The following is a 26,783-nucleotide window of genomic DNA, read 5'->3' on the forward strand; positions in this document are numbered from 1 at the left end:
CTGAAATAGCTATATTATAAGCTAAAGGTTTGTGTTCCCCCAAGATGAGTTCATATGCTAAAGCCCTTACTCCCACTGTGATGGTACAGAAGACAGAACCTCTAAAAGTAATTAGGTTTACAAGTAGATGAGGTCATGAGACTGGAGCTCCCATAATGTGGATTAGTATCCTTAAAAGACACAAGAACTTCTGCTCTGACCATGTGATTGCACAGTTAAGAAGGCAGCCATCTGTAAGCCAGGACTATGTCCCTCACCAGTAACCAAATCTGCCAGCACCTTGATCTTGGACTTTCCAGCTTCCAGAACCATGAGAAGTAAGTGTATTATTTAAGACATTCAATCTCCGGTATTTTTTCATGGCAGCATGAGCTGACTAAAACAAGCCATCATAAAAGCTGACTTAAATAATCAATTACAAATCCTCTTGAAACAAATGGAAAAATGGACAATCTCAGGAAAGAAATAGAAGCAAATGAAAAGAACCAAATGAAAATTATAGCACTTCAGGGTGGCGTCTGTGGCTCAAAGGGGTAGGGCGCTGGTCCCATATGCCGCAGCCCCGGCCAAAAACTGTAAAAAAAAATAAAAAAGAAAAAAGAAAAGAAAATTATAGCACTTCAAAGTGCAATAACAATTTAAAAAATACTCAAGAGATGAGCTCAATAGTAGCATGGACGTGACATAGGATAGAATCAGTCAACATGAAGATAAAACCAACAGAATTCACTCAGTCTGAACAAAAGGGGTAAAAACAGACTGGTGGAAAAAAGTTGAGAAGAGCCTGAGGGACCTGTGGGAAAATATGAAAGACCCAACATTCACATCAGAATCCCAGGACAAGAAGAAGAATGGGATTAAAAGAGTATTTCAAAAAATAATAGCTGAAAAGATGCCAAATTTGGTAAAAGACACACACCCACATATCTAAGAAGCTTAGCAAGCCCCCAAGAGAATAAATCCAAATAAATCCCCAGTACAACTGATGATCATGACTAAACTTTCAAAAACTAAAGATATAGAAAAAAATCTTGAAAACACCCATAGAAAAATGGACACAGCACCTACCCTAAATACCAGCAGATTTCTCATCTAAAACCATAGAGACCAAAAAGAAATACCAAAATATTTCTCAAGTGTTGAAAGAAACAAACTGTTATTCACGAATTCTATATCCACCAAAACTATCCTTCAAGAACGAAAGAAGAAAAAAAGTTCTCTGATGAAGAAAAATTAAGGGAACATGTTGCTAACAGACTTACCTAAAGATCGGCTAATAAGTTCTTCAAACAAAAATGAAATTGTGTTAGTTTCTTACGGTTGCCAGAACGTAAACTAGAAGCCTTAAGACAACAGAAATGTATTTTCTCATAGTCTGGAGGCTTAAAGTCAAAATCAAGGTGTCGGTAGGGCCATGATCTCTCTGAAACCCACGGGGAGCCGTCCTGGTACAGCCCAGCTTCTGTAGGTCTCCAGCAATCCTCAGCACTCCAGGGCTTGCAGCTGCAGCCCTTAGGTCTCTGCTTCCCTCGTCACATAGTATCCTCTCCTCATGTTTCTGTGTCTCTTTTCTTATAAGGACACCAGTCGTACTGGATTAAGGGCTCACCCTGCTCCAGTCTGACCTCGCCTGAACTAATTACATCTATAAAAACCCCATCTCCATATGCTCAACTACTGGTGGTTTGGACTTCAGGACATATTTTAAGGAGATATAATTCAACCCAATAGAAAATACCCCCCAAAAGTTCACATGCTATATAATTCTATGTGTATAACATCCTTGAAATGACGAAATTAAAGAAAAGGACACTAGATTTGTGGTTGCCAGGAGTTAGGAATGGTGGCGAGAGGAGCCAGGTAGGACTATGGAGAGATAGCAAGAGGGAGATCCTTGTGGTGATACAGATATATATTGATTGTCGTGGTAGCTGTGCGAATCTACACATGGAATAAAATGACAAAGAAGTACATACATATTGTACCAATGGCAACTTCTCGGTTTTGACATTGTACTATAGTTACTTAAGATGTGACCATTAGGCAAACTGGGTGAGGGGTGCGTGGAACCACTCTATCATCTTTGCAACTTCCCACGAACTCTAATTATCCCAAGAATGTAAATTTTCTGTAGATAACCCAAAGTTTTTCCTCAGAAAGATGTCTGTCGCTGTTGTTTTTGAGACAGACTAGAGTGTCTCATAGCTCACTGCAGCCTCAAACTCCTGAGCTCAAGAGATCCTCCCGCTTCCATAAGGATGTTTTAATAAAAACTTTTGTACTCTAAGAAACCAGTTTAGGGCATGATAGTAAAACAGTTATCTTAACTGTATTAACCATGAGAAGGGAGAAAAACGAGTAAGAGGAGGTGTAATGGTAAGACCCTAGAGGGCAACAATCAGTGCCTCCAGAACTTGCAGACTCCGTGAAGCCACGAGGACTAGGCCGGCAAAACCAGCCCGTGGCACAGCAGACTGGCACAACAGTACTGGAGGCCGGCAAATCTCCAAATGAAGTTAAGAAGAATTAGACCCTAGCTCTCTGATTAAGATAGCACTAAATAAAGAAAGTGTAGGCTAATCGATGGTAATATACAGGAAGGAAGACTGAGCCAGCCAGAAATCTAGAGAAAGTGAAGGTGAAATCAAGTGGGCTGCACTGAACTCCGCCAGCCTTGCTCAGAAGCTGGTGGTGGACAACAAGATCCCGTCTGTGTCAGAGATCTGCTCTTTGAGGGGTATGGATGGTTTACAGGTTTTCTGTCTGTTAGAACTATCACACTCTCCTTGCTCTTGTTCTAAATTTACCAAGAAAACTTCTAATAACCAATCTTTAAAACTGTCTGTTATGATATTGGAAACGTATCTTTTTTTGTTTGTTTTTGAGACAGCCCAGCTAGAATGCAGTGGCATCAGCATAGCTCTGCACAACCTCAAATGCCTGGGCTCAAGCTCCTCTGCCTCCAGAGGAGCTAGGACTATAGCCATGAGCCACCACACCCAGCTAATTTTTCTATTTTTAGTAGAGATAGGGTCTTACTCTTGCTCAGTGACCTCAAGTGATCTTCCCACCTTGGCCTCTATGTGCTAAGATTACAGGCATGAGCCACTGCACACAGCAAAAAGAAACTTCTTAGGGTAAATTAAGTACCTGACATTCTGCTCAGTCCCTTGTGAGTCTCCGTTTTTACACTTAAGTCAGTCTCAAAAGCCTAATTAATTCAGAATATACTAAGATAAGTTTCTAGATTTTTTTTTTTTTTTTTTTTGTAGAGACAGAGTCTCACTGTACCGCCCTCGGGTAGAGTGCCGTGGCATCACACAGCTCACAGCAACCTCCAACTCCTGGGCTTAAGCGATTCTCTTGCCTCAGCCTCCCGAGTAGCTGGGACTACAGGCGCCCGCCACAACACCCGGCTATTTTTTGGTTGCAGTTTGGCCGGGGCTGGGTTTGAACCCGCCACCCTCGGCATATGGGGCCGGCGCCCTACTCACTGAGCCACAGGTGCCGCCCAAGTTTCTAGATTTTTAAAGTTAAGGACCGTATCCTAAATCCAGCAGGCACACTTTGGCCTAGACAGCTTGCCTCTTCCTGTCTAAGGTACCTCTGTCTTGTTCCCTCATTTTCACATGTAATAAAATCAGCCTTGCAAATAGCTCTCCAAAATCCTATTCAACTTACAAAATTCAAAACAGACCTACTTTTATCTGCCAGAGCCATTCTCTTTTTCCTCCTACTCATTGCTATCTAAAATCATTCTCCAAAATGTATATTCTACATATAGCATCTATCACGAACACAGATTCCTATCAAATACGATAAAAGAGCAAAATAAGCAAAGCAGAATGTATTTCTTTAGCCAACACTGGAAATGTGCAAGTTCATGATTTCATTTCTTCTGCTCAGCCCTGAGTCCTTAGGTATATGAAACACCACTCTAAGATCCTGCTAAATTGTCCATTTAAAGTATATAATAAAGTTCCACAATTGTTCTGTTTTTGAAATATCTAAACGTGAAAGGTGATCACCATATTCCTGTCAATAACCACAGGCAACAAAAAAGGATCCTACAAATTCTTCCATTTACATTTCATTAGTGATTAATTTCCAAGATGTTACAAGAATCCATATTCCAAAACATGATAAAAGGAAAACCTAAAAAGAACACAGACAGGCTACTTGTACCTTACATGTGAAATTACATGTTTTCCTACAAATTCCATTGTGGAGTTTAAGAGTGTGTCACAATGAATTCCACACCTGATTTAAATCATCATCTAAAAAGCATTTCTTAGGATTAATTTGCTTAAGAAAGTAGAAGGGTTGTTTCCCTGTAATAGACTAAAAATACATATTAAGTTTCTAGAATTCTATTTCAGACTGGATTTATCTACTTAACACTGAAAAGGCCAGCACGTAGTCTGGAAAAGTATTTTCCCATTTGCATCATTGGGACTGTTTTCCAAACCTGGGGAAGACGGTACAGCCTAAATCCTCGTGTCTTCTATTACTTACTTCTTAGTAGTGTAAACGGTCGGTCATGGACGGCTGGGGACAGTACTGCTTTAGGACAGCAGGAGTATCTGATGTGGATGCTACTTAAAATAGGTTTAAATTTTCACTTACCTCCACGGCTACAACAATCAAAATAAGGTCCACTTTTGACTCTGGGAAGACTGCATTCACTTGAGGTGACATTCCAATCAGGGCACAGTTAGTGACGACAGATATTACACTCATTGTTTCAAAAGCCAACTAAAAGAAACAAGAATGTGAAATTTAAAATTGCAATGAAAACTTAAATTTCCTCAGCCTTTTTCATATTATCTAAAAATCAAGGAAAAAGTCTTACCCTAGTTCAAAATATTCCCAAGTACATTTTAAACTTTTTTTCCCTCTGTCATGCTATGATTTTCTTAGCCCAAAAAAGCCATACTGTTAGAAGAAGGTATTTTAGATACTGTTGGCTTGACTATCCCAAAGCAGTATGTTCTATCTTCCTAATTGGAGGCAGCCAAGGACCTGAATATGGAATAATGTAAAAGTTGCTCTGCTCACATTCTAAGGGAAATCTAAAGTAGAGATGACAGAGAAAATGTTTCACGTTCAAAACCAGGTGAGGTTTCAAAAAGAATTTATGATGTGAAACTATCCTTCTACTTTGACAGATCACATACCATGTACAGCTATAACCCGCTTTATAACCAAGGCACCTGTTATAAACAGTGACCCTTCCTAACAGCAATTACCAAATCACACTTGTGATTGGTAATCACACAATTATCAATCACACTGTTTACCAAATTTTTTTCTAAATTGCTTTAGAAAAATACAGATGCTAGGCTCCAATGAACCCTACTAAATAAACAAACTCTGATCCAAGATCCCACGAGACTTTGGTGCACACACTGAGGACAGATGTAGAAATGTGACTATTACTTTTTTTTTAATACAAAGTACTTGATCATCAATACTTGACCATGAATTGTAAGGAACACAATTACTATTTAAAAGAAGCAAAAAAAAAAAAAAAAAGATGATTGAATCCAAACTTAATACACATATGTCCTTCCACGGAAAATTTCTACCATCTTTTAATTTAGAAATTCTTTGTGTAAACTGATTACTTTTCCATTGTTTTCTTCACAAGCCTATTCAAGACTTTATCTTCTCTATAAATAGCTTAGGATTTCTATTTACTTACTTTTGACACATTCACATAGTGTTAAAAAACAAAAGTCCTACGTGTACAGTGAATGATCTCCTTGTCCCCTTTCCTCCCGCTTTCCAGCTGTTCATCCTGAAAGATAACCACTATTGCTAATTTCTTATAGCCCTTTCCAGACAAAGGTCTGGATGCAAATATAAGCAAACGAATACTTATACACAGTCTTTCTTACTCTCTTTTCAGCATAATAAACACTATTAGGACTCTCCCTTTTGTCCTATAAAGTGTCTTGAAGGAGTTTCTTGGTCAGTACTAAAAGAATACCCCACTCATCGTCACAACTGCTTTTATTGCATGGATGTACCAGAATTTATTTAGTTGCTATCACAAACAATGCTACAATTAGCAACTTTATAAGTACATCATTTAACAAGTGTGAATTAAACTAAATTCCTGAAAGTGAAATGGCTGAGTTGAGGGGGACATGCATTTGTAATCTGATAGCACCAAGATGCACTTCACAGGGTTGACCAGATCACACTTCCAAAGCAACACAGCACAATGTCTGGCTTCCTGCTCTTGCAATATGTTTGTAATTAAACTTTCTTTTTTTTTTTTAAGTGCCTATATTGAGTTACAATTTGCATATATTAAACTGCACTCATTTAACATATACATTTCATTAGGTTTGACCCATGTATTTACCTGTGAAATCGCCACCACACACAAGATCCAGAATATTTCCATTTCCCCCCAAAGATTCCTCACACCCCTTGGAAATCCATCCCTTTACTTACCAGTGGCCCCAAGCAAACACTGATCTGCTTTTTGTCAATATAGACAATACAGACTTAGTTTGCATTTTCCAGAATTTTATATAACTGGAACCATAAGATATATATAATCTTTCATGTCTGCTTCTTTCACTGGGCATAATGAGTTAGAGATTAAGCCATATTGTATGTATCCGTAATTCATTTCTGTTTTATTGTTAAGTAGTGGTCCATTATATGAATATATCAGAATTTTTCTCATCTATTTATCTATTGATGCCAAGCTATTTCCACTTTTGGATTATTGTAAATAAAGTTGCTATAAACATTCCTGTGCAGTCTTTGTATGGAAATGTCCTCTCATTTGTCCTATTTCTCCTTTCAGTTCAAGTTTTTATTCACATACTACATATCATAAAACTCTGTTCTTTGGTGCATACACATTTAAGATAGCTGTCTTCCTGGTAATTTGACCCTTTTATTATCATAGAATGTCCCTCTTTGATAATTTTTTGCTCAGAAGCCTATTTTATTTGATATAGTCACTCCTGCTTTTCTTTTAAACATTTATTTCCTTTTCTTTCTTTCTTTTTTTTTGAGACAGAGTCTCACTATGTCACCCTCAATGGAGTGCCGTAGTGTCATAGCTCAGAGCAATCTCAAATTCTTAGATTTCAGCAACTCTCTTACCTCAGCCTCCAAGCAGCTGGAACCACAGGCATCCCACCACAATGCCCGGCTATCTTTTGGTTGTAGTTCTCATTGTTGTTTGGCAGGCCCGAGTGGGATTCAAACCTGCCAGCTCCAGTGTATGTGGCTGGCGCCCTAGCCACTGAGCTACAGGCACAGAGCCACTCCTGCTTTTTTTTTATTACATTATATAATGTAATCTATATGTTGTATAAACATAATGCAATGTATATTTATATACACAAACTTATCTCATTCTACTGTGTCATCATTTCTCAGTTACCTACCTTTACCAACCCTTACTTATATTTGTCTTAATATTCTGTCTAAATACTATATTTGGAAACATTAGACAGTGTTATAATTTTTGCTTCAACCACCAAACTTAACTTAGAAAACTCAATAGGAGATATGTTTACTCATAATTTTTGTTACCTTGTTTTTTCTTTCTAGTGTTCTCAGATTCTTTCTTTTGTTATTTCCTTAGTTAAGAAAACTTCTTGTAACATTCTTTTAGGATAGGTTTACTAGTAACAAATTCTCTTAGTTCTCCTTCATCTGAGAGTGTTCTAATTTTGCCTTCATTCTGGAAGAATGTCATCTCTGGATATACAATTCTATGTTGACAATAATTTACTTTAAGGACTAAAAAGTATTGTGCCACTTTCTTCTGGCCTCCATGGTTTCAGATAAGAAATTGGCTGCCATTCCATTTGTTTTTCCCCTATAGATAAGATGTCATTTGTCTTTTGGTGTTCTTAACACTTTGTCTTTAGTTTTCAGATTTTTTATTTTTTTATTTTTTTGGTTTTTGGCCAGGGCTAGGTTTGAACCTGCCACCTCTGGCATATGGGACCGGCGCCCTACTCCTTGAGCCACAGACGCCGCCCAGATTTTTTATTTTTTAAGAGATATGGCCCTCGGTAGAGTGCTGTGGCATCACAGCTCACAGCAACCTCCAGCTCTTGGGCTTAGGCGATTGTCTTGCCTCTGCCTCCCAAGTAGCTGGGACTATAGGCACCCACCACAATACCCAGCTATTTCTTTTTTTTTTTTTTTTGGTTGCAGTTTTGGCTGGGGCCAGGTTTAAACCCGCCACCCTCGGTATATAGGGCAGGCGCCATACTCCCTGAGCCACAGAAGCTGCCCTAGTTTTCAAATTTTTAATTATGATGTGTGTTGGCATGGATTTCTTTGGGTTTACCTTATTTGGGGGTTGCACCATTTCTTTAATCTATAGACTTAGGTCTCTTGCCAAATTTGAACAGTTTTTGACCATTATTTTTTCTTGAAGTACTTTTTTGACCCCTCCTTCTTTCTCCTCTCCTTCTCTAACTCCAATGACATGTTAGTTCCTTTGTTATTCTCACATAGGTCCCTGAAGCTATGTTTATTTTTATGATCTACTTTCTCTCTTGTTCATAGAGAAAATAAATGGGTAATGTATTTTGTTCTATTTTCTAGCTAATAAGTTTTTCCTCTATCCCTTCTATTCTGCAGTTGTAACCATCTACTGAACTTTTTATTTCAGTTACTGTATGTGTCACTTCTAAAACATCAATTTGATGTTCGTTTGTATCTTCTGTTTCTTTGTAGAAACATTCTGTTTTTTCATCTTTTTCATTTGTTTCAGGTATGTTCATAGTTACTTGTAAAGCATTTTTACCATAGCTGCTTTAAAACCTCTGTCCAATATTTCTAACATCTGTGTCATCTTGATAGTGGTATCTGCTGATCTTCTTCTCTCATTCAGTTCAGTATCCTCCTGTTTCTTTGTATGATGAAAAATCACTTTGATGAATAATTCTTTTATAGAAACCTGGACATGTTGAGTATTAAAAGATTCTAAATCTTATTTAAACCTCTGTTTCAGGTGACACCACTCCCACACGGGTAGAAGGGATAATATCTCCTTACTATCAGGTAGAAGTAGAAGTCTAGGTTCCCCATGTAGGCACCTCTGGCCCTGAGAAGGTTCCTTATTATTGCTGGGTCAGGGTGGGCATTCGTCTTCCCACCAGATCTGCACTGTTAACACCTTTGCGAGGTTAAAGTGCCTTGTACGTGTTCCCACATAGTCTCTACTGTGCAAGGTGGTGATGAAAATCCTTATATCCAACTAGACTTCTTCTGAGACCATTCTAGCAGGGACTAGAAAGATAGCTTTATTGCTGCCAGGTTGAAGCAGAAGGTGAGGAACACCTCCTTACTACCTGTTCAGATGAAGCCTCAGCCGGCTACATACCTAGAAAACTGTGTTACATGTGAAAGATGTCTTACAGATTATATTTTACCTCCTTCAACCCCCAGTTTTAAAAAAAAAAGGAAAGTTGGGGCGGCGCCTGTGGCTCAGTTGGTAAGGCACCAACCCCATATACCGAGGATGGCAGGTTCAAACCCAGCCCCGGCTGAATTGCAACCAAAAAAATAGCCGGGCGTCGTGGCGGGTGCCTGTAGTCCCAGCTACTTGGGAGACTGAGGCAAGAGAATCACTTAAGCCCAGCAGTTGGAGGTTGCTGTGAGCTGTGTGATGCCACGGCACTCTACCCAGGGCCATAAAGTGAGACTCTGTCTCTACCAAAAAAAAAAAAAAAAAGGAAAGTTAGGCCAGAGAAGGTTAAAGACTGTTTAAGGTCTTATAGCTAGTTTATAGAAAAGTAAAGACGGAAATCCAATTTTTGAAATGGAAGGGTTTTTTGTTTGTTGTTTGGTTTTTGAGTTTGTTTCGCTTCGTTTTTGTCACAAAAACTCATTTTTTTTATTTTTTAAAGGAACAACTTTTTCTCAAATATTTACCTGCCACACGCCAATACTGGCTGAAGGTTCTGAGAATGGACGTTTGAAGACCCTGCACATTTTTAAGGCATCTGAATTGACTTCAGTGAAGTTATTTAATACAGCAAAGGCAGCTGCCAATGGATAAACACAGGAGAAAAGGCTCACATAACCAAACTGCAGGAATAACTCCAAGTAATCATCGAAGGTACCCTGAAAATATAACCAAAAAGAAAGCATGCACAGTTTCAATATCATATAATAGGAATATCCTTTTGCAATGCTATTCAAGGCATTGGCCTTTCACTATTCAAAAAGCCTTCAAAGAATTCTCCCCCAATTCTTCTTAATCAGAGAATTTACTTAATTTCAAGGCAACTTTATATATATTAAGTCCTTGAAATAAAGAATGAAAAATTATGTAGCTGCACATTTCATTGTCCCGCGTCTCCGAGTTACCGCATTATTTTCCTTCAGTAAGCCACAGCAAAGCTAAAGATGTTTGCTCTTCATCAACTATGAAGAAATTATCCAGGATCACTGCTAGACATTGTTCATGATGTCCTCCTACATCATTAATACTCAGAATGTCATTCCCTGATCCTTCATTAACACGTTGACTGCCACTCTAGAAATTTTTCTTTTCCCTGGGGACATAGTGTTTTACTAGCTGAAGATAGGTCAAGAGATGTGTATGTTTCACATGGCCCCAGGCTCAAAACTAGCATTAAGTTCAATACAACTCACATGGCAGTTAGTGCGTTAAAAAATTAACAGTGGTGGTGCCAACGAAAAGGTAGAGTAATGACCACCAGAAGTTCACCCCTCCATAATATAGCAACATAAAAAAAGTAAAATAAAGGCTTTGCGCCTGCGGCTCAAGTGGCTAAGGTGCCAGCCACATACACCTGAGCTGGCAGGTTTGAATCCAGCCCGGGGCCACCAAACAATGATGATGGCTGCAACCAAAAATAGCTGGGCATTGTGGCAGGAGGCTGTAGTCCCAGCTACTTGGGAGGCAGAAGCAGGAGAATCACTTGAGCCCAGGAGTTGGAGGTTGCTGTGAGCTGTGATGCCACGGCACTCTACCCAGGGTGACAGCTTGAGGCTCTGTCTCAAAAAAAAGTAAAATAAAATAAAATTTGTCTGAATCGGCTTTTTTAGTTCTCTGGAAACTAAACAAAGAGTTTCAGCAACCCAGGCAGCAAATAGTTAAGAAGAACAGCGGAATTTCGTGGCACTGTGACATATTCTCATTTCCCGTCCCCAGCTGTTTGGCAGCCATGAAAACAATGCCATGCAGGAAGAAGGGGGCGGACAGAGTGGGGCTAAGAATCTTTGAAAGCCTCATTCCCAGAGGAAAGTCATTATCTGACCTGGTTGCTGGTACTCTGAAAGAACCCAGTCAAAACACCTGCCTTAATTCAATCTCCTGGAGTCTCTCCGAGTGTTAACGTGCTGCTTTTCAACCTTTTTTATCTCATTGGCACACTTGAACCTATAGTTAAACTTCTGCGGCACACATAAATTATGTTGATCAAGAAAAAGTTAAAAAAAGAATATACTTACTATGTTTTGAAAATAATTTAATTAATGATCTTTTAAAATGTCCACAGCACACCTAGAAGGATGCTCATTTATTATGAAGCAATACATTGCTCTAGCTGGAACTTTCCTTATGAAAATTCAGCCTTAGGCAACTAGGCAGGTGGATGTGGACTGGCGGTTCGCAGGGAAAGGCCAGCAGTGAATAGCAAAGATCTCAGAAGAGACACAGCTTAGCCCTGGGGTAGGGAAGTAGGGGTCAGGAGACTCCAGTGAATTACCCTGGGTGGGCATATTACAGAGGACTTCTGTTTTATTTACTCTGTCCCTGCATTTTCCAAGTTTTCTGTAGTGAGTGAGCAAGCATTACTTTTATAATGATGTTTCCTTAAGTTTCAGCCAAATTGCTTTTTCCCAAAGCTTGGCAACATTATTTTAGATTCATTACAGCAGTCAGGATGAGATTACAGAAAATACAATTCTAAATTCATTGACTTCAGTGAGGACAAAAATATACCCAGAAAGAAGGATTCTTGCATAGGAAACAGTCACCTAGAACAAATGTGATCCAAAAGCATCTCCTCTCTCCAAATACTGTATGTGGAGAGAGGAGCTGAAATAGCCAATATTCAATATCTCTCCAACAGAGAGAGTAAAAGGAACTTGCAGGAGATGAGGAGAAAATGGCCAGATCATGCAGGACCCTGCAGGCACATTACGGAGCAGCACTGCCAACCCGAGTTAACTGACAGACCAAGGACCTGCAGAGAAACAGTACATTATGTCCTTTATCGCACATCTGCGAGCTAGTGCTGTATAAAAGAGTTTGAATTGGAAAGGCAAAGTCTTGAATCTTGTTCTTGATCAGTCACCAAATGATTACTAACATAGAGATTCAGGTGTTTCTCTGTGACCTGGGAAGAGATGTTGCCTCTCTCACCTTCCTTAGAGAGGTATCGTCAGATGTCGTGAGATGCCAGAAGAGATCAGATCTATAATTTTGGCCGTGACATCTCTTTGGCATGCAGTTTTTATATAAATGAGCATTGCTCAGATGAGGAGTATGGTGTCTGGATTACTGTGAATACTGTTCACTGAACCAGGGGAAAAGCAGGAGAAACCTGTCTGGAGAAGACTGAATTTGGTTTGGGGCGCTTTGGGGATGATACTGTTTATCCAAACAATTTCAAAAAAAAAAAGAAGAGCTGAAAGTAAACCCTAATTGATTGCAGAAAGAGAAACAGGAAATTAGAACAACGATATGGAGAATTATGGCAGAAAACTATGAGAGACAGCAACGAAACAGGACGCAAAAGAAGAGGGTGTGAACGGTTTGCTTAGTTGAAAGCAGGCAAGTCGCTGATGGCTGGGGCAGGTAGAAGGGGCAGCAGGAATAGAGGTGATAGCAGGTGACATGAGGCCTCCACAGGTGAGGGGGATGGAATGAGACGTGGGGGACAGGCTGCTGGCATACTTTCTCTAACAGAATAAAGGAAGAAAAATAAATGTGACCCCCCAAAACCATCCCCCAGGCAAGAAAGCGTCCTGCCATGACGTAAACTAGACTGAGCTCCTAGCCCAAAATGAGCCAATCCTCACTTGGTGCAGGAAGGACGGCTGCGCTGCCTGTGCCCCCTTTCCTTAGCACCTCCTCTGCGTGTCTAATAGTGCTGTGCAAGTTGTTCTGTGCACTGATACTTTGAATCACCTTCTCCTCCAAACAAAGCAAGGGCAGAAAATGCTAGTGCATGTGCATATATTTTAATTAAGACATATTTCCACCACCCCCCAAAAAACGGCTGCATACGTGAGAAATGGACAAAACTCAAGATGGTAAACCAGAACAGGGCCAGGCTCTAAGACCACTGACCATCCAAGGAGGCTTGGATCTGTTGCCTAGAACACCCCCTCCCCTGGAGTGCAACTAGAACCAAGTTTGACTGAGCAAAACCAGGGACTGAGACAATGGTCCTCTGTCCCTGAAGGTCTGAAAAATGTTATAATTGTGGCCCAAGAGATACAGCTTATCTCAAGAGCGTGCTGCCTCCTAATTCTGTAACCAGATCTACAAAATGCTCACTGTCACCACAAGATGGGAGCTCTGGGCTGCAAATACCTGGCTCTGGACTAGGGACTTAGAAGTTTAGTGGGAGCAACTGCAAAATGTAAGACAGAAGTAAGTAGAGAGAAAAGGAGGACAAACTCCTACTCAAGATGAACATAGAAACTATTATATATATATAATTATTCAGCATATGAGAAAAACTATGAAATTCAGCCAAGAAACTCAATAATGAGAAGACAAATTCATTCAAGATGAAAAATGAGACTGTGAAAGTTTAACAACAGTAGGTTCTCACTGAATGAACCACTGAAGTATCTGTCTCCCCAGCATTGCTGCACCAAGAGGGTAGCCACGGGAGGCAGGAAACAGTGGCCAGAAGCAAACGTGAGCCCCACACACCTCCCAAAGACAGGGAATGTCATCAAAGCACGTGAAAAGTCTGTTGAACACACAGTGAACTTTTCTGAGCTATCTTTCAAGTATAACAAATACCAAACCTCTAATGACCTGCTTGTAGTTCCTAAAATAACCAGAAATTCCCTGCCTTAAAAGAACTGTTTCATATGTACACAATAGCACTACTATATGAAAATTAATCTTCAGATTGGCATTCCATTTTTCAGCAATGGGCCTCACTCTTTTGCTTAAGCAATCACTTCTACAGCTGGAAGCACCAGGAGCAAGCGGAACGGCTGCTTCTCCAGGGACCACCACTCCCTTGCACAATCATCTCCAGAGCAACCATTCCTTTTTTTTTTTTTTATTGTTGGGGATTCATTGAGGGTACAATAAGCCAGGTCACACTGATTGCAATTGTTAGGTAAAGTCCCTCTTGCAATCATGTCTTGCCCCCATAAAGTGTGACACACACCAAGGCCCCACCCACCTCCCTCCTTCCCTCTTTCTGCTTCCCCCCTCATAACCTTAATTGTCATTAATTGTCCTCATATCAAAATTGAGTACATAGGATTCATGCTTCTCCATTCTTGTGATGCTTTACTAAGAATAATGTCTTCCACGTCCATCCAGGTTAATACGAAGGATGTAAAGTCTCCATTTTTTTTAATGGCTGAATAGTATTCCATGGTATACATATACCACAGCTTGTTAATCCATTCCTGGGTTGGTGGGCATTTAGGCTGTTTCCACATTTTGGCGATTGTAAATTGAGCTGCAATAAACAGTCTAGTACAAGTGTCCTTATGATAAAAGGATTTTTTTCCTTCTGGGTAGATGCCCAGTAATGGGATTGCAGGATCAAATGGGAGGTCTAGGTTGAGTGCTTTGAGGTTTCTCCAGACTTCCTTCCAAAAAGGTTGTACTAGTTTGCAGTCCCACCAGCAGTGTAAAAGTGTTCCCTTCTCTCCACATCCACACCAGCATCTGCAGTTTTGACATTCTGTGATGTGGGCCATTCTCACTGGGGTTAGATGATATCTCAGGGTTGTTTTGATTTGCATTTCTCTAATATATAGAGCTAATGAACATTTTTTCATGTGTTTGTTAGCCATTCGTCTGTCATCTTTAGAGAAGGTTCTATTCATGTCTCTTGCCCATTGATATATGGGATTGTTGGCTTTTTTCATGTGGATTAATTTGAGTTCTCTATAGATCCTAGTTATCAAGCTTTTATCTGATTGAAAATATGCAAATATCCTTTCCCATTCTGTAGGTTGTCTCTTTGCTTTGGTTATTGTTTCCTTGGCTGTACAGAAGCTTTTCAGTTTAATGAAGTCCCATTTGTTTATTTTTGTTGTTGTTGCAATTGCCATGGCAGTCTTCTTCATGAAGTCTTTCCCCAGGCCAATATCTTCCAGTGTTTTTCCTATGCTTTCTTTGAGAATTTTTATTGTTTCATGCCTTAAATTTAAGTCCTTTATCCATCTTGAATCAATTTTTGTGAGTGGGGAAAGGTGTGGGTCCAGTTTCAGTCTTTTACATGTAGACATCCAGTTCTCCCAACACCATTTATTGAATAGGGAGTCTTTCCCCCAAGGTATGTTCTTGTTTGGTTTATCAAAGATTAGGTGGTTGTAAGATGTTCGTTTCATTTCTTGGTTTTCAATTCGATTCCAAATGACTATGTCTCTGTTTTTGTGCCAGTACCATGCTGTCTTGAGCACTATGGCTTTATAATACAGACTAAAATCTGGTATGCTGATGCCCCCAACTTTATTTTTCTTACTAAGAACTGCCTTAGCTACACGGGGTTTTTTCCGGTTCCATACAAAACGCACAATCATTTTTTCCAAATCTTGAAAGTACGATGCTGGTATTTTGATAGGAATGGCATTGAATAGGTAGATTGCTTTGGGAAGTATAGACATTTTAACAATGTTGATTCTTCCCATCCATGAGCATGGTATGTTCTTCCATTTGTTAATATCCTCTGCTATTTCCTTTCTGAGGATTTCATAGTTTTTTTATAGAGGTCCTTCACCTCCTTCGTTAGGTATATTCCTAGGTATTTCATTTTCTTTGAAACTATGGTGAAGGGAGTTGTGTCCTTAATTAGCTTCTCATCTTGACTGTTATTGGTGTATACAAAGGCCACTGACTTGTGGACATTGATTTTATATCCTGAAACATTACTGCATTTTTAAATGACTTCTAGGAGTCTTGTGGTTGAGTCTTTGGGGTTCTCTAAGTATAAGATCATGTCGTCAGCAAAGAGGGAGAGTTTGACCTCCTCTGCTCCCATTTGGATTCCCTTTATTTCCTTGTCTTGCCTAATTGTATTGGCTAGAACTTCTAGCACTATGTTGAACAGTAAAGGTGACAGAGAACAACCGTGTCTGGTTCCAGTTCTAAGAGGAAAAGCTTTCAGTTTTACTCCATTCAGTAAAATATTAGCTATGGGTTTGTCATAGATAGCTTCAATCAGTTTTAGAAATGTGCCACCTATGCCTATACTCTTCAGTGTTCTAATTAGAAAAGGATGCTGGATTTTATCAAATGCTTTTTCTGCATCTATTGAGAGGATAATGTGATCTTTATTTTTGCCTCTGTTAATATGGTGGATAACGTTTATGGACTTGCGTATGTTAAACCAGCCTTGCATCCCTGGGATGAAGCCTACTTGATCATGATGTATGACTTTTTTGATGGTAAGTTGTAATCTATTGGCTAGGATTTTGTTGAGAATTTTTGCATCTATATTCATGAGTGAGATTGGTCTGAAATTCTCCTTTTTGTTTGAGAATTTTTGCATCTATATTCATGAGTGAGATTGGTCCGAAATTCTCCTTTTTGTTTGGGTCTTTTCCTGGTTTTGGTATCAGGGTGATGTTTGCTTCATAGAATGTGTTGGGGAAGATTCCTTCTTCCTCGATTTTTTGGATTAATTTCTGCAGTACAGGAATAAGCTCTTCCTTGAAGGTTTGATAGAATTCTGGTGTGAAGCCATCTGGACCAGGGCATTTTTTGGTTGGAAGATTTTTTATTGTTTCTTTGATCTCAGTGCTTGAAATTGGTCTGTTTAGGAGCTCTATTTCTTCCTGGCTAAGTCTAGGGAGAGGATGTGATTCCAAATATTGATCCATTTCCTTCACATTGTCAAATTTCTGGGCATAGAGTTTCTGGTAGTATTCAGAGATGATCTCTTGTATCTCTGTGGGATCAGTTGTTATTTCCCCTTTATCATTTCTGATTGAGGTTACTAGAGATTTTACTTTTCTATTCCTCATTAGTCTGGCCAATGGTTTATCTATTTTATTTATTTTTTCAAAAAACCAACTTCTTGTTTCATTAATTTTCTGAATGATTCTTTTGTTTTCAATTTCATTGATCTCTGATTTGATTTTGGATATTTCTTTTCTTCTACTGGGTTTAGTCTTAGATTGTTCTTCTTTTTCCAATTCCATAAGATCTCTTGTGAGATTGTTGATGTGCTCTCTTTCTGTTTTTCGAATGTAGGCATCTAAAGCAATGAATTTTCCTCTCAAAACTGCTTTTGCAGTATCCCACAGGTTTTGGTAGCTTGTGTCTTCATTGTTGTTATGCTCAAGGAAGTTAATGATTTCCTGTTTTATTTCTTCCTGCACCCATCTGTTATTCAACAGAAGATTGTTTAATTTCCATGCCTTTGGGTGGGGTCGAGCGTTTTTGTTGGAGTTGAGTTCCACCTTTAGTGCCTTATGGTCTGAGAAGATACAAGGTAAAATTTCAATTCTTTTGATTCTGTTGATATTTGTTTTGTGTCCCAGGATATGATCAACTTTGGAGAATGTTCCATGGGGTGATGAGAAGAATGTATATTCTTTATCTTTGGGATGGAGTGTTCTATATGCGTCTATCAAGGACAGTTGTTCTAGGGTCTCATTTAAATCCCTTAAATCTCTGTTTAATTTCTGTTTAGAGGATCTCTCCAGCTCTGTAAGAGGAGTGTTAAAGTCCCCTGTTATTATGGTATTATCAGATATCATATTGCTCAGACTGAGTAAAGTCTGTTTCAAGAATCTGGGAGCATTTAAATTGGGTGCATAAATATTTAGAATTGAAACATCTTCTTGTTGTATTTTTCCCTTGACCAATATAAAGTGACCATCTTTGTCTTTTTTGACTTTAGTTGCTTTAAATTCACATGTATCTGAAAATAAGATTACAACTCCTCTTTTCTTCTGAATTCCATTTGCCTGAAAAATTGTCTTCCAACCCTTGACTCGGAGCTTTAATTTGTCTTTTGAAGCCAGGTGTGTTTCTTGCAGACAGCAAATGGATGGCTTGTGTTTTTTAATCCAGTCAGCCAATCTATGTCTCCTCAGTGGGGAATTCAAGACATTAACATTTATTGAGATAATTGATAAGTGTGGTAGTATTCTATTCGTCTTATTTGGTGAGAGTCCATTGCTTAGTTTTACCTTTGCATCAGTGTGGAGGTTAGGTTCTGTCCTTTAATTTCTGAGTTCTTACTTTGCTGCTGATCCATTGTGGTGGTCAGTGTGCAGAACAGGTTGAAGTATTTCCTGTAGAGCTGGTCTTATTGTGGCAAATTTCCTCAATGTTTGTATATCCATAAATGATTTGATTTCTCCGTCAATTTTTAAGCTTAGCTTAGCAGGGTACAGAATTCTGGGCTGGAAATTGTTCTGTTTAAGTAGATTAAAGGTAAATGACCATTGTCTTCTTGCTTGGAAAGTTTCATTAGAGAAGTCTGCGGTCACTCTGATGGATTTGCCCCTGTAGGTCAACTGGCACTTACTCCTGGCAGCTTGCAGAATCTTTTCTTTTGTCTTGACTTTGGACAGGTTCATCACAATGTGTCTTGGAGAAGCTCGGTTAGAGTTGAGGCGACCTGGGGTCCGATAGCCCTCTGAAAGCAGTGTGTCAGAATCTTTGGTGATATTTGGGAAATTTTCTTTTATAATATTCTCTAGTATGGCTTCCATTCCTCTGGGGCATTCTTCTTCCCCTTCTGGAATTCCTATAACTCGTATGTTGGAACGCTTCATAAAGTCCAATAATTCTGACAGTGAACGTTCTGCTTTCTCTCTCTTCTTTTCTGCCTCTTTTACTATCTGAGTTATCTCAAGAACTTTGCCTTCTACCTCTGAAATTCTTTCTTCTGCATGGTCTAACCTGTTGCTGATACTTTCCATTGCATCTTTAAGTTCCCTAATTGACTGTTTCAGTTCCTTCAGCTCTGCTATATCCTTTTTATATTCTTCATATCGTTCATCTCTTATTTGATTCTGTTTTTGGATTTCCTTTTGGTTATTTTCCACTTTATTAGCAGTTTCCTTCATTGTTTCCATCATTTCTTTCATTGTTTTCAACATGTGTATTCTAAATTCCCTTTCCGTCATTCCTAACATTTCTTTATAGGTGGAAACATCTGCAGTATCTACCTCATGGTCCCTTGGCGGTGTTGTTCTGGACTGGTTCTTCATGTTGCCTGGAGTTTTCTGCTGATTCTTCCTCATGAGTGATTTCTTTTATTTGTTCCCTTGCCCTAATTTTCCTTTCACCTCCTCTTGCTCTTTAAGTTCTCGTGCCTGTGGACTAAGGGTTACAGGACCAGAAAGGTGAGAAGGTTGAAGAGCAAAAAAGGGATGAAAGAAGGGAGGACCGAGTGATAAGAAAAACAGAGAAAGGAGAGGGGGTGGATAAAAGGAATATTGACAAAAAGAAGAGAGGCACAGAAAGAGGGAGACAGAGCAATATAGGTGCACAATAGGGTACTTTGACACAACCTTAAAAAAAACCCACCTTCTGGGGGTGCCCAGTTGGGTGGTTCCCTTGAGGTCAGCAGCTCTTTGCTAACCTGATCAGACACAGTACCCCACCTCCACCAAGTAGAGAGGAAAGACAAAAATGCTATAAATTAAACCAAAACAAGCAAACAGAAAACTTTACGGGATAAAATTGGGTGAAAAACCAAATAATAGCAGTAGAAACACTAGCAAAAATGAAGTTCTAATTATTGAAAAAGACAGCAATGGGAAATTATGATTAAACTAGAAAAATTGAGAAAGAAAAAGGATCTGTATGGAAAAGGTTGAACTTAAAAAACAAAATAATATCAACAGCATCAAAATAAACAAAAAAACCAACCAAACCAAAAAAAGAAAAAAAAAAACACAACCAAAAACAAAGCAGTATGTATATGTTATTGAATATTGTCTGGGCAACATGTGGTCTTCTGGGGTATGAGATGTTAATCACAGTTCTGATACGACTGGAGGCTGCTAGTTTCTCAAACCCCAGCAGGTAGACACCCTAAATCTCTCTTCAGCCCACTTAAAAGGCACTTTAAACTTGTAAACTTGCTGAGCAGAAGCTTTCCCAGGGAAGTACTTGTTGCTGGAATCACTGCTGAAGTGGCTATCCACTTACCCAGTGTGCCAAAACTGGTCTCACTCTGCCCCTGAAGGTTAGGGCTGCAAGGCGGCTCAGACCCCGCCCTTAGGCTGCTTGGTCGCTGGGTTACCAGCTCCCACCCAATTCTAGCTCTGCGACCCTAAGGGCGGAGCTTGCCGGGGCAGATCGCTCACAATGGCTCCCTGTGACCCACAGCCAAACACTATTAGCACTGTCTGGCTCAGCGGCTCAGATTGGGGCCCTAGACAACGGCCAAAGTTCTCTGCACTCCCGCTCAGTCTCTCCCCAAGGCAGTTCAACTGAGTGCCAAGTCCAAAGACACCAAAACAGTTCACAGGTAAGGCCTTTCTGGTTTGCAGTCTCGCTGCTACTGAACTTACAGTTGCGGGTGGGTTTAGACAGATTGAACACACGTGACCACTTGCCGTTTTTCCACTGTTTTAGTCCTCCTCTTGGGGTCCAGAAGTCTCTCGCTGACTCACTGTGTCCTCACAGGGGTGATGATAGGCAGATCCCACCAGCCAGAGATGCCTGGAGTCCTATCTCCCCAGACTCACGGTGCCCAGATGCAAGGAAGCTGTTACACAGCCGCCCCAGGGCAACCATTCCTAACCCCTTCTCCACAGAGCCATCATAGAGTTCTTTAAACTGAGCCTTTGGCGTTAGGCACAACTCCAGATTCAAGACAGGAGCCCTTCAATGGATAGTTCCATCTTTGAAACTTCAAAGTGGTGCACGGTGAGAAAACTGGCTAGAAAGCACTTATAAAATAGTCACATCTGAGATAATGAGTGTATATAACATTTGCTGAAATCAGTACCTGACTGTTATTTTGCAGTTTAATTCACCAACATTCCAACTTACCATGTAAGTTCCCATCTCTTTTTCCAGGATGACTTGTTCATATAATGTAGCATCAATGTCTGCCTTTAAAGCTTGAAGCTTCCTCTTTACCTGCACACCATGCTTCCTTTGGAACCAATAAGGAAGAAGAGATTCCATAACTTGGTTAAGGATCTGGGAGGTGATCAGGAGAGTGGCCAGGCTCTAAAGTGGAACACACAAATCATATTTGGCAATGTAGCTTAATAAACCATAGCATGTATAAAATTATACAATAAATAAAATGGAATCTTCAATAAATAATATACTATCATGTTATAAAAACTAGTATTAGAAATGCCAGGGGTTAGAATAGTATTTTTAATTCATGCTTTTTCATAAGAAAGACTTAGATAAAAATACAAATAAAGTTATAATACGAATAAGATTAAAATAAGAAATAAACCAGTCAAGAATCAGTAGGAAAATCAATTAACTTGAAATTGTGTTCTTTGTCATCTCACCCTAACTGTAATATATGAATCTAAATGATGTTGCCAACTTTGAAAAACAGTAGTTTGGTTAACAAAAAAAATTTTTCTTTTTTTGAAACAGAGTCTCATTATGTCACCCTCGGTAGAGTGCCGTGGCATCACAGCTCACAGAAATCTCAAACTCTTGGGCTTAAGTGATTCTCTTGCCTCAGTTTCCCGAATAGCTGGTTCTAATGGCACCCGCCACAATGTCCAGCTATTTTTTGGTTGTAATTGTCATTGCTGTTTGGCAGGCCCGACCTTGGTTCAAACCTGCCAACTCTGGTATACGCAGCGGGTGCCCAAGCCACTGAGCTACAGGCACTGAGCCTGTTGAATTAGAGCAAATATTTGTAAACTATTCACCCAACAAAGGACTAAATTCCAGAAAATATAAGGAACTCAAAACAACTCAATAGCAAAAAAGCCCCATAATGTCTCTAAAATGTGAGCAAAGGACACGAACAGACATTTCCCAAAAAAGCCGACACAACAGCCAATAGGCACATGAAAAAATGCTCATCATCACTAATCATCAGAGAACTGTGAATCAAAACCACAACAAGATTCATTTCACTCCAGCTAGAATGGCTATTACCAAAAAGACAAAAAATAACAGATGCCGGTGAGGATTCAGAGATAAGGGAACTCCTACATACTGGTGAGGGGAACGTGAATTAGCAGTCATTATGAAAAACAATACAGCAATTTCTCAAAAAAAAACTAAAATTCAAACTATTTTATGATCCAGCAATCTCATCACTTGGTATTCATCCAAAGGAAAAGAAATCAGTGCATCAAAGGGACAACTATACGCCATGTTTACTGCAGTACTGCTCATAATAGCGAAGATGGGGAATCAAGCTGAGTGTCCATCAATGGATGACTAGATAAAGAAAACATGGTATATATACGCAATGGAACCCTATTTTGCCATAAGAAAGAATGAAATCTTGTAGTTTGCAGCAACATGGAAGGAACTGGAGGTCCACATTAAGTGGTGTTATGTTAAGTGAAATAAGCCAAGCGCAGAAAGACAAATATCTTATATTCTCTCTCATATGTGAAAACTAAAACAGTTGATCTCATGAAGGTAGAGAATAGAATATTACAGTTACCAGAGACTCAGAAGGGTATTGAGGGAAGAAGTTATAGAGAGGTTGGTCAGTGGGCAAAAGGAATAAATTTTAATGTTTGATGGCAGAGTAGCGTGACTATAGATAATAATTATGTACTGTATATTTCAAAATAGCTAGAAGAGAGGACTTGCAATATTCTCAGTAGATACAAACGGTAAATACTTGCAATGATGGACACCCCAAAATACCCTGACTCGATCATTATACATTCTGTACATGTAACAAATATCACCCATAAAAATGTGCAAATATTATGTATTAATATAAAAAGTTATTTAAAAATAGGAAAAAAAGACCATCCATAATTCTACAACCATGTCAAAACCACTGTTACATCTTGGGATTATTTTTTTCCAATCGTTTGTAAAAATAAAACTATAATTATCCTATACGTAAATAACTTTGTATATTGCTTTTTTCACTTAATATATTGTGAGCACTTTCCCATGTTATTAAAAATTCATTTTTACTTGGCCCATACACACTGCTACTGAATTAAGTATTACTCCCAAATTTCGCTATTATAAATGCTGCTGCTTGAATATCTATGTAACATGAACTTTTGCCGCATCTCTGAAGACTCAATAGAGAAGGTTCTTGGCGAAACTATCAAGTGAGCTGGTTTCCAAAAATGTTGCATCAATTCCACTTTCCCCAGATGGATATGAGTGTTTCCATCACACATCACCTTTGCTAATATTACAATTCTATTATACGCTTTCGAAGAGCCCTCCTCCATTATTCTGTTCTCTGCTAAATAAAGGAAACTCCAAGGGTCAGAAAGGAGAAGTTATGTCCTGATAAAGTAATTCATGAGACCAGTGAGGCTTCAATTTTCAAAAAGTTTTCTAAGAAGTAGCACTATATCTAATAGAGTTTTTGTTTTTGTTTTTGAGATAACAGTCTCACTTTTACGGCCCTCAGCAGAGCCACAGAGATAAGGGAACTCCTACATACTGTGAGTTCACAGCTCACAGCAACCTCAAACTCTTGGGCTCAAGTGATTCTTTTGCCTCAGCCTCCCAAGTAGCTGGGACTACAGGCACATACTACAACGCTCAGCTATTTTTAGAGATGGAGTCTCACTCTAGCTCAGGCAATCCACCTGCCTTGGCCTCCCAGAGTGCTAGAATTAGAAGCATGAGCCACCACGTCCGGCCTCTAGAGTGTTTAAGAGCACAATATTTAATTTTACATTTATGCAAGCTGTTAGAACCATAACAAATGGTAATCTGGTTATGGTAATCTGACCATAATTTATATGATCTTCTCTGATCATATAGATTTTTTTAATTTCCCAAAGAAATTATCCCAAGCTCCCAAATAACCATTAAGAAATCCAGGTTTTAAAATGTGGAAAGAGCCTAAATGCCCACCAACCCAGGAATGGATTAACAAGCTGTGGTATATGTATACCATGGAATACTATTCAGCCATTAAAAGAAATGGAGACTTTACATCCTTCGTATTAACCTGGATGGACGTGGAAGACATTATTCTTAGTAAAGCATCACAAGAATGGAGAAGCATGAATCCTATGTACTCAATTTTGATATGAGGACAATTAATGACAATTATGGTTATAGGGGGGGAAACAGAAAGAGGGAAGGAGGGAGGTGGATGGGGCCTTAGTGTGTGTCACACTTTATGGGGGCAAGACATGATTGCAAGAGGGACTTTACCTAACAATTGCAATCAGTGTAACCTGGCTTATTGTACCCTCAATGAATCCCCAACAATAAAAAAAAAAAAAAGAAATCCAGGCTTTGAGACACTGTTCACTAACCATCTTGGAACATTTCAAACAGGACAGAATAACCCTTTATTGATAACTGGCTCAAGTATAAGAATGAGAATTTAGAAACCAATAATTTATGCTCAATTTATCACTACCTGGTATTATGTGATCCAGAAAAGGCAATGCACCAAAGCAAATGCCAGACTTCCTCATACATTTCAGAAAAAATACAGCATAGCATAGGATCTTCTGGTCTCTAAAGTTTAACAACTAATTAATTTAAAAATTAAATTTTAAACCAATCACCCCCCACCCTGAGACACACAAAAATGTCCAATTAATGAATACTACATTTTTTGCCATTAAAATTACTTTGACAAGCTTTGAGGTGAACTATTTAATTAATTTCACTGCCCTGTATGATTAATTTTACAAGTTGATTGGGTTCAACTAATTTCTTTTTAGTTAAATACACTGCAATTGCTAATGGTTTTTTATTCAGAGTTGGGCTCAGAAATACACAAAATTTAAAAGATTTGTAAAAATAATAATTTGAAGACAATTATAGTAGCTGAATACAGGAAACCACCGCTCAGATTTAAAAACGGAATGCTTTCCTGTTATTCACACTCACCTGGCGCAAAAGCTTCATATCCTTCAGGACAAAGGCGATGTAGAAGAGGGAGGCGAAGCAATTCAGAAAGTTAAACTGCCCAGAAAAAATATAACAATGTTAAATACTGCTTTACAGTACTTTATTATTACTATAAATGCAAGAGTCAACTGGGGGGAATGCTGAAAGGTGCTAAAAGGAAGATAAACTGGTTTGGGTTCCCAGGGCTGAAGGAACATCATGGTACCAGCACATATTAAGTTCCCTCCAACCATCAGAAGGAGGGGACCAAGGCCCAGCAGTTCCCAGCCCCAACCTAGCAACCCAGGTAGGCTCAGTCCTTCTCCGTTTGAATGAGAGTCCTGTCATTACCAGTGGAGCCCAACAGAACTGGGACTGATTCAATTGGGACTCCCCACTAACAGTGAGATTCCCTGTCAGGCCTGAGACTCCTCTGCCCCTTGGAGCACTGGTGAGAAAGACCTCATCAGAACATGCAGGTCAGCCCTGGAATCCTCTTTGCACCCACAGACCTCTCCTCCCCCTCTAGGAACAAATGGGGCAGCAGGGTGGCACTGGGAAAGGGGACCCTGCCAGAAGGATCCCAATACAAGAAGCTTCTTTATACCCGCAGACCTGAGACTCCCCTGTGTCACAGAGAGACAGCAAGGCCGACGGACAGCCATAACAACTAGTCCCGCCTGGGAAGCATCTTTGTCACCATGGGCATGAACTCCTCTGTCCTACCAGGTACACAACCGTGTCATTTCTTCAAGCAGTTTCCCTGCTCAAGAACCCACAGCTAACTCCCCAGCCCACACTAATGGGTTTCCTTTCTGCCTCCCAGCCCCTGCTGGCTTCTTCCTACATGATAAGTATCACTTTCTGAGAAGGAGGCTGCTATTGTGTAAAAGGGAACACTTAGCTAGTAAGGAGATGGGGAGTCACTCTAGAGAGTGACCAGTAAAGTCAATGTGGCCACAGGACAGGGGGTGCCAAGTAGGGTAGAAGGTGAATAGCAAAAAAACTGAGGAATGATGCCCCATAAAATTAAAAAGGACAGGAGAGATCCAAGTAGCACCACAGAGAAGAACAGACTCGAACTTAAGGGTTCTTTTACAAGGTAGTTACTTGACACTGTATCTGTATTGTCAAGGAATGATACAGCCTCACAAATAACTGAATTCTTTAAGACAAATAGAGTGTTTTTACCTCTGAGGGCAAAAGCCCCACATAATAATCTTTTTGAAGACCTTCTAAATCCATTACATATTCCCCTGCTTTCTTATAGAACATAGAACATAACTTCCGTACTGATTCGACAACAACATTTTAAATACCAGTCATTTCACAGTGTGAATGAGGCCTTCAGAGGATGGCCACTTTGGCTAATAGCCAAACTGTTCAATTCCTATCTATTTATGAGAAGTTTTCTCTTTCCTTGCCTGTCCTTCTATAAGTTTACCTACTTTCAGAATTCTAAACACGCTCATGATGGTGGCTTCTGATCTTTTATGAACTAAAAACCAGACAGGTACATGTTTTAGAATGGTTGCTACGGATGGAACAAAGACTCTAAGTGAAGGCCTGCTCCCTCTCTCGG

The 26,783-nt window shown here is 39.5% G+C and overlaps 1 protein-coding gene across 2 annotated transcripts in view; it reads right to left on the bottom strand.

The window, feature by feature from the left end:
- Nucleotides 1-26,783, bottom strand: part of ANO10 (anoctamin 10) — a 252,988-nt gene that overhangs the window by 188,195 nt on the left and 38,010 nt on the right. For both annotated transcript variants that reach the window (XM_053598704.1, XM_053598705.1), the window contains exons 8-11: nucleotides 25,202-25,276; nucleotides 21,200-21,382; nucleotides 9,928-10,119; nucleotides 4,627-4,755 (exon numbers count right to left, since the gene is read on the bottom strand). In XM_053598704.1, the coding sequence (XP_053454679.1) occupies nucleotides 4,627-4,755; nucleotides 9,928-10,119; nucleotides 21,200-21,382; nucleotides 25,202-25,276 (579 nt within the window). The remainder of the gene's footprint in view (nucleotides 1-4,626; nucleotides 4,756-9,927; nucleotides 10,120-21,199; nucleotides 21,383-25,201; nucleotides 25,277-26,783) is intronic.

The sequence above is a fragment of the Nycticebus coucang genome, chromosome 8, assembly GCF_027406575.1.
Source record: "Nycticebus coucang isolate mNycCou1 chromosome 8, mNycCou1.pri, whole genome shotgun sequence".
In the NCBI taxonomy this organism is placed as follows: Eukaryota; Metazoa; Chordata; class Mammalia; order Primates; family Lorisidae; genus Nycticebus; species Nycticebus coucang.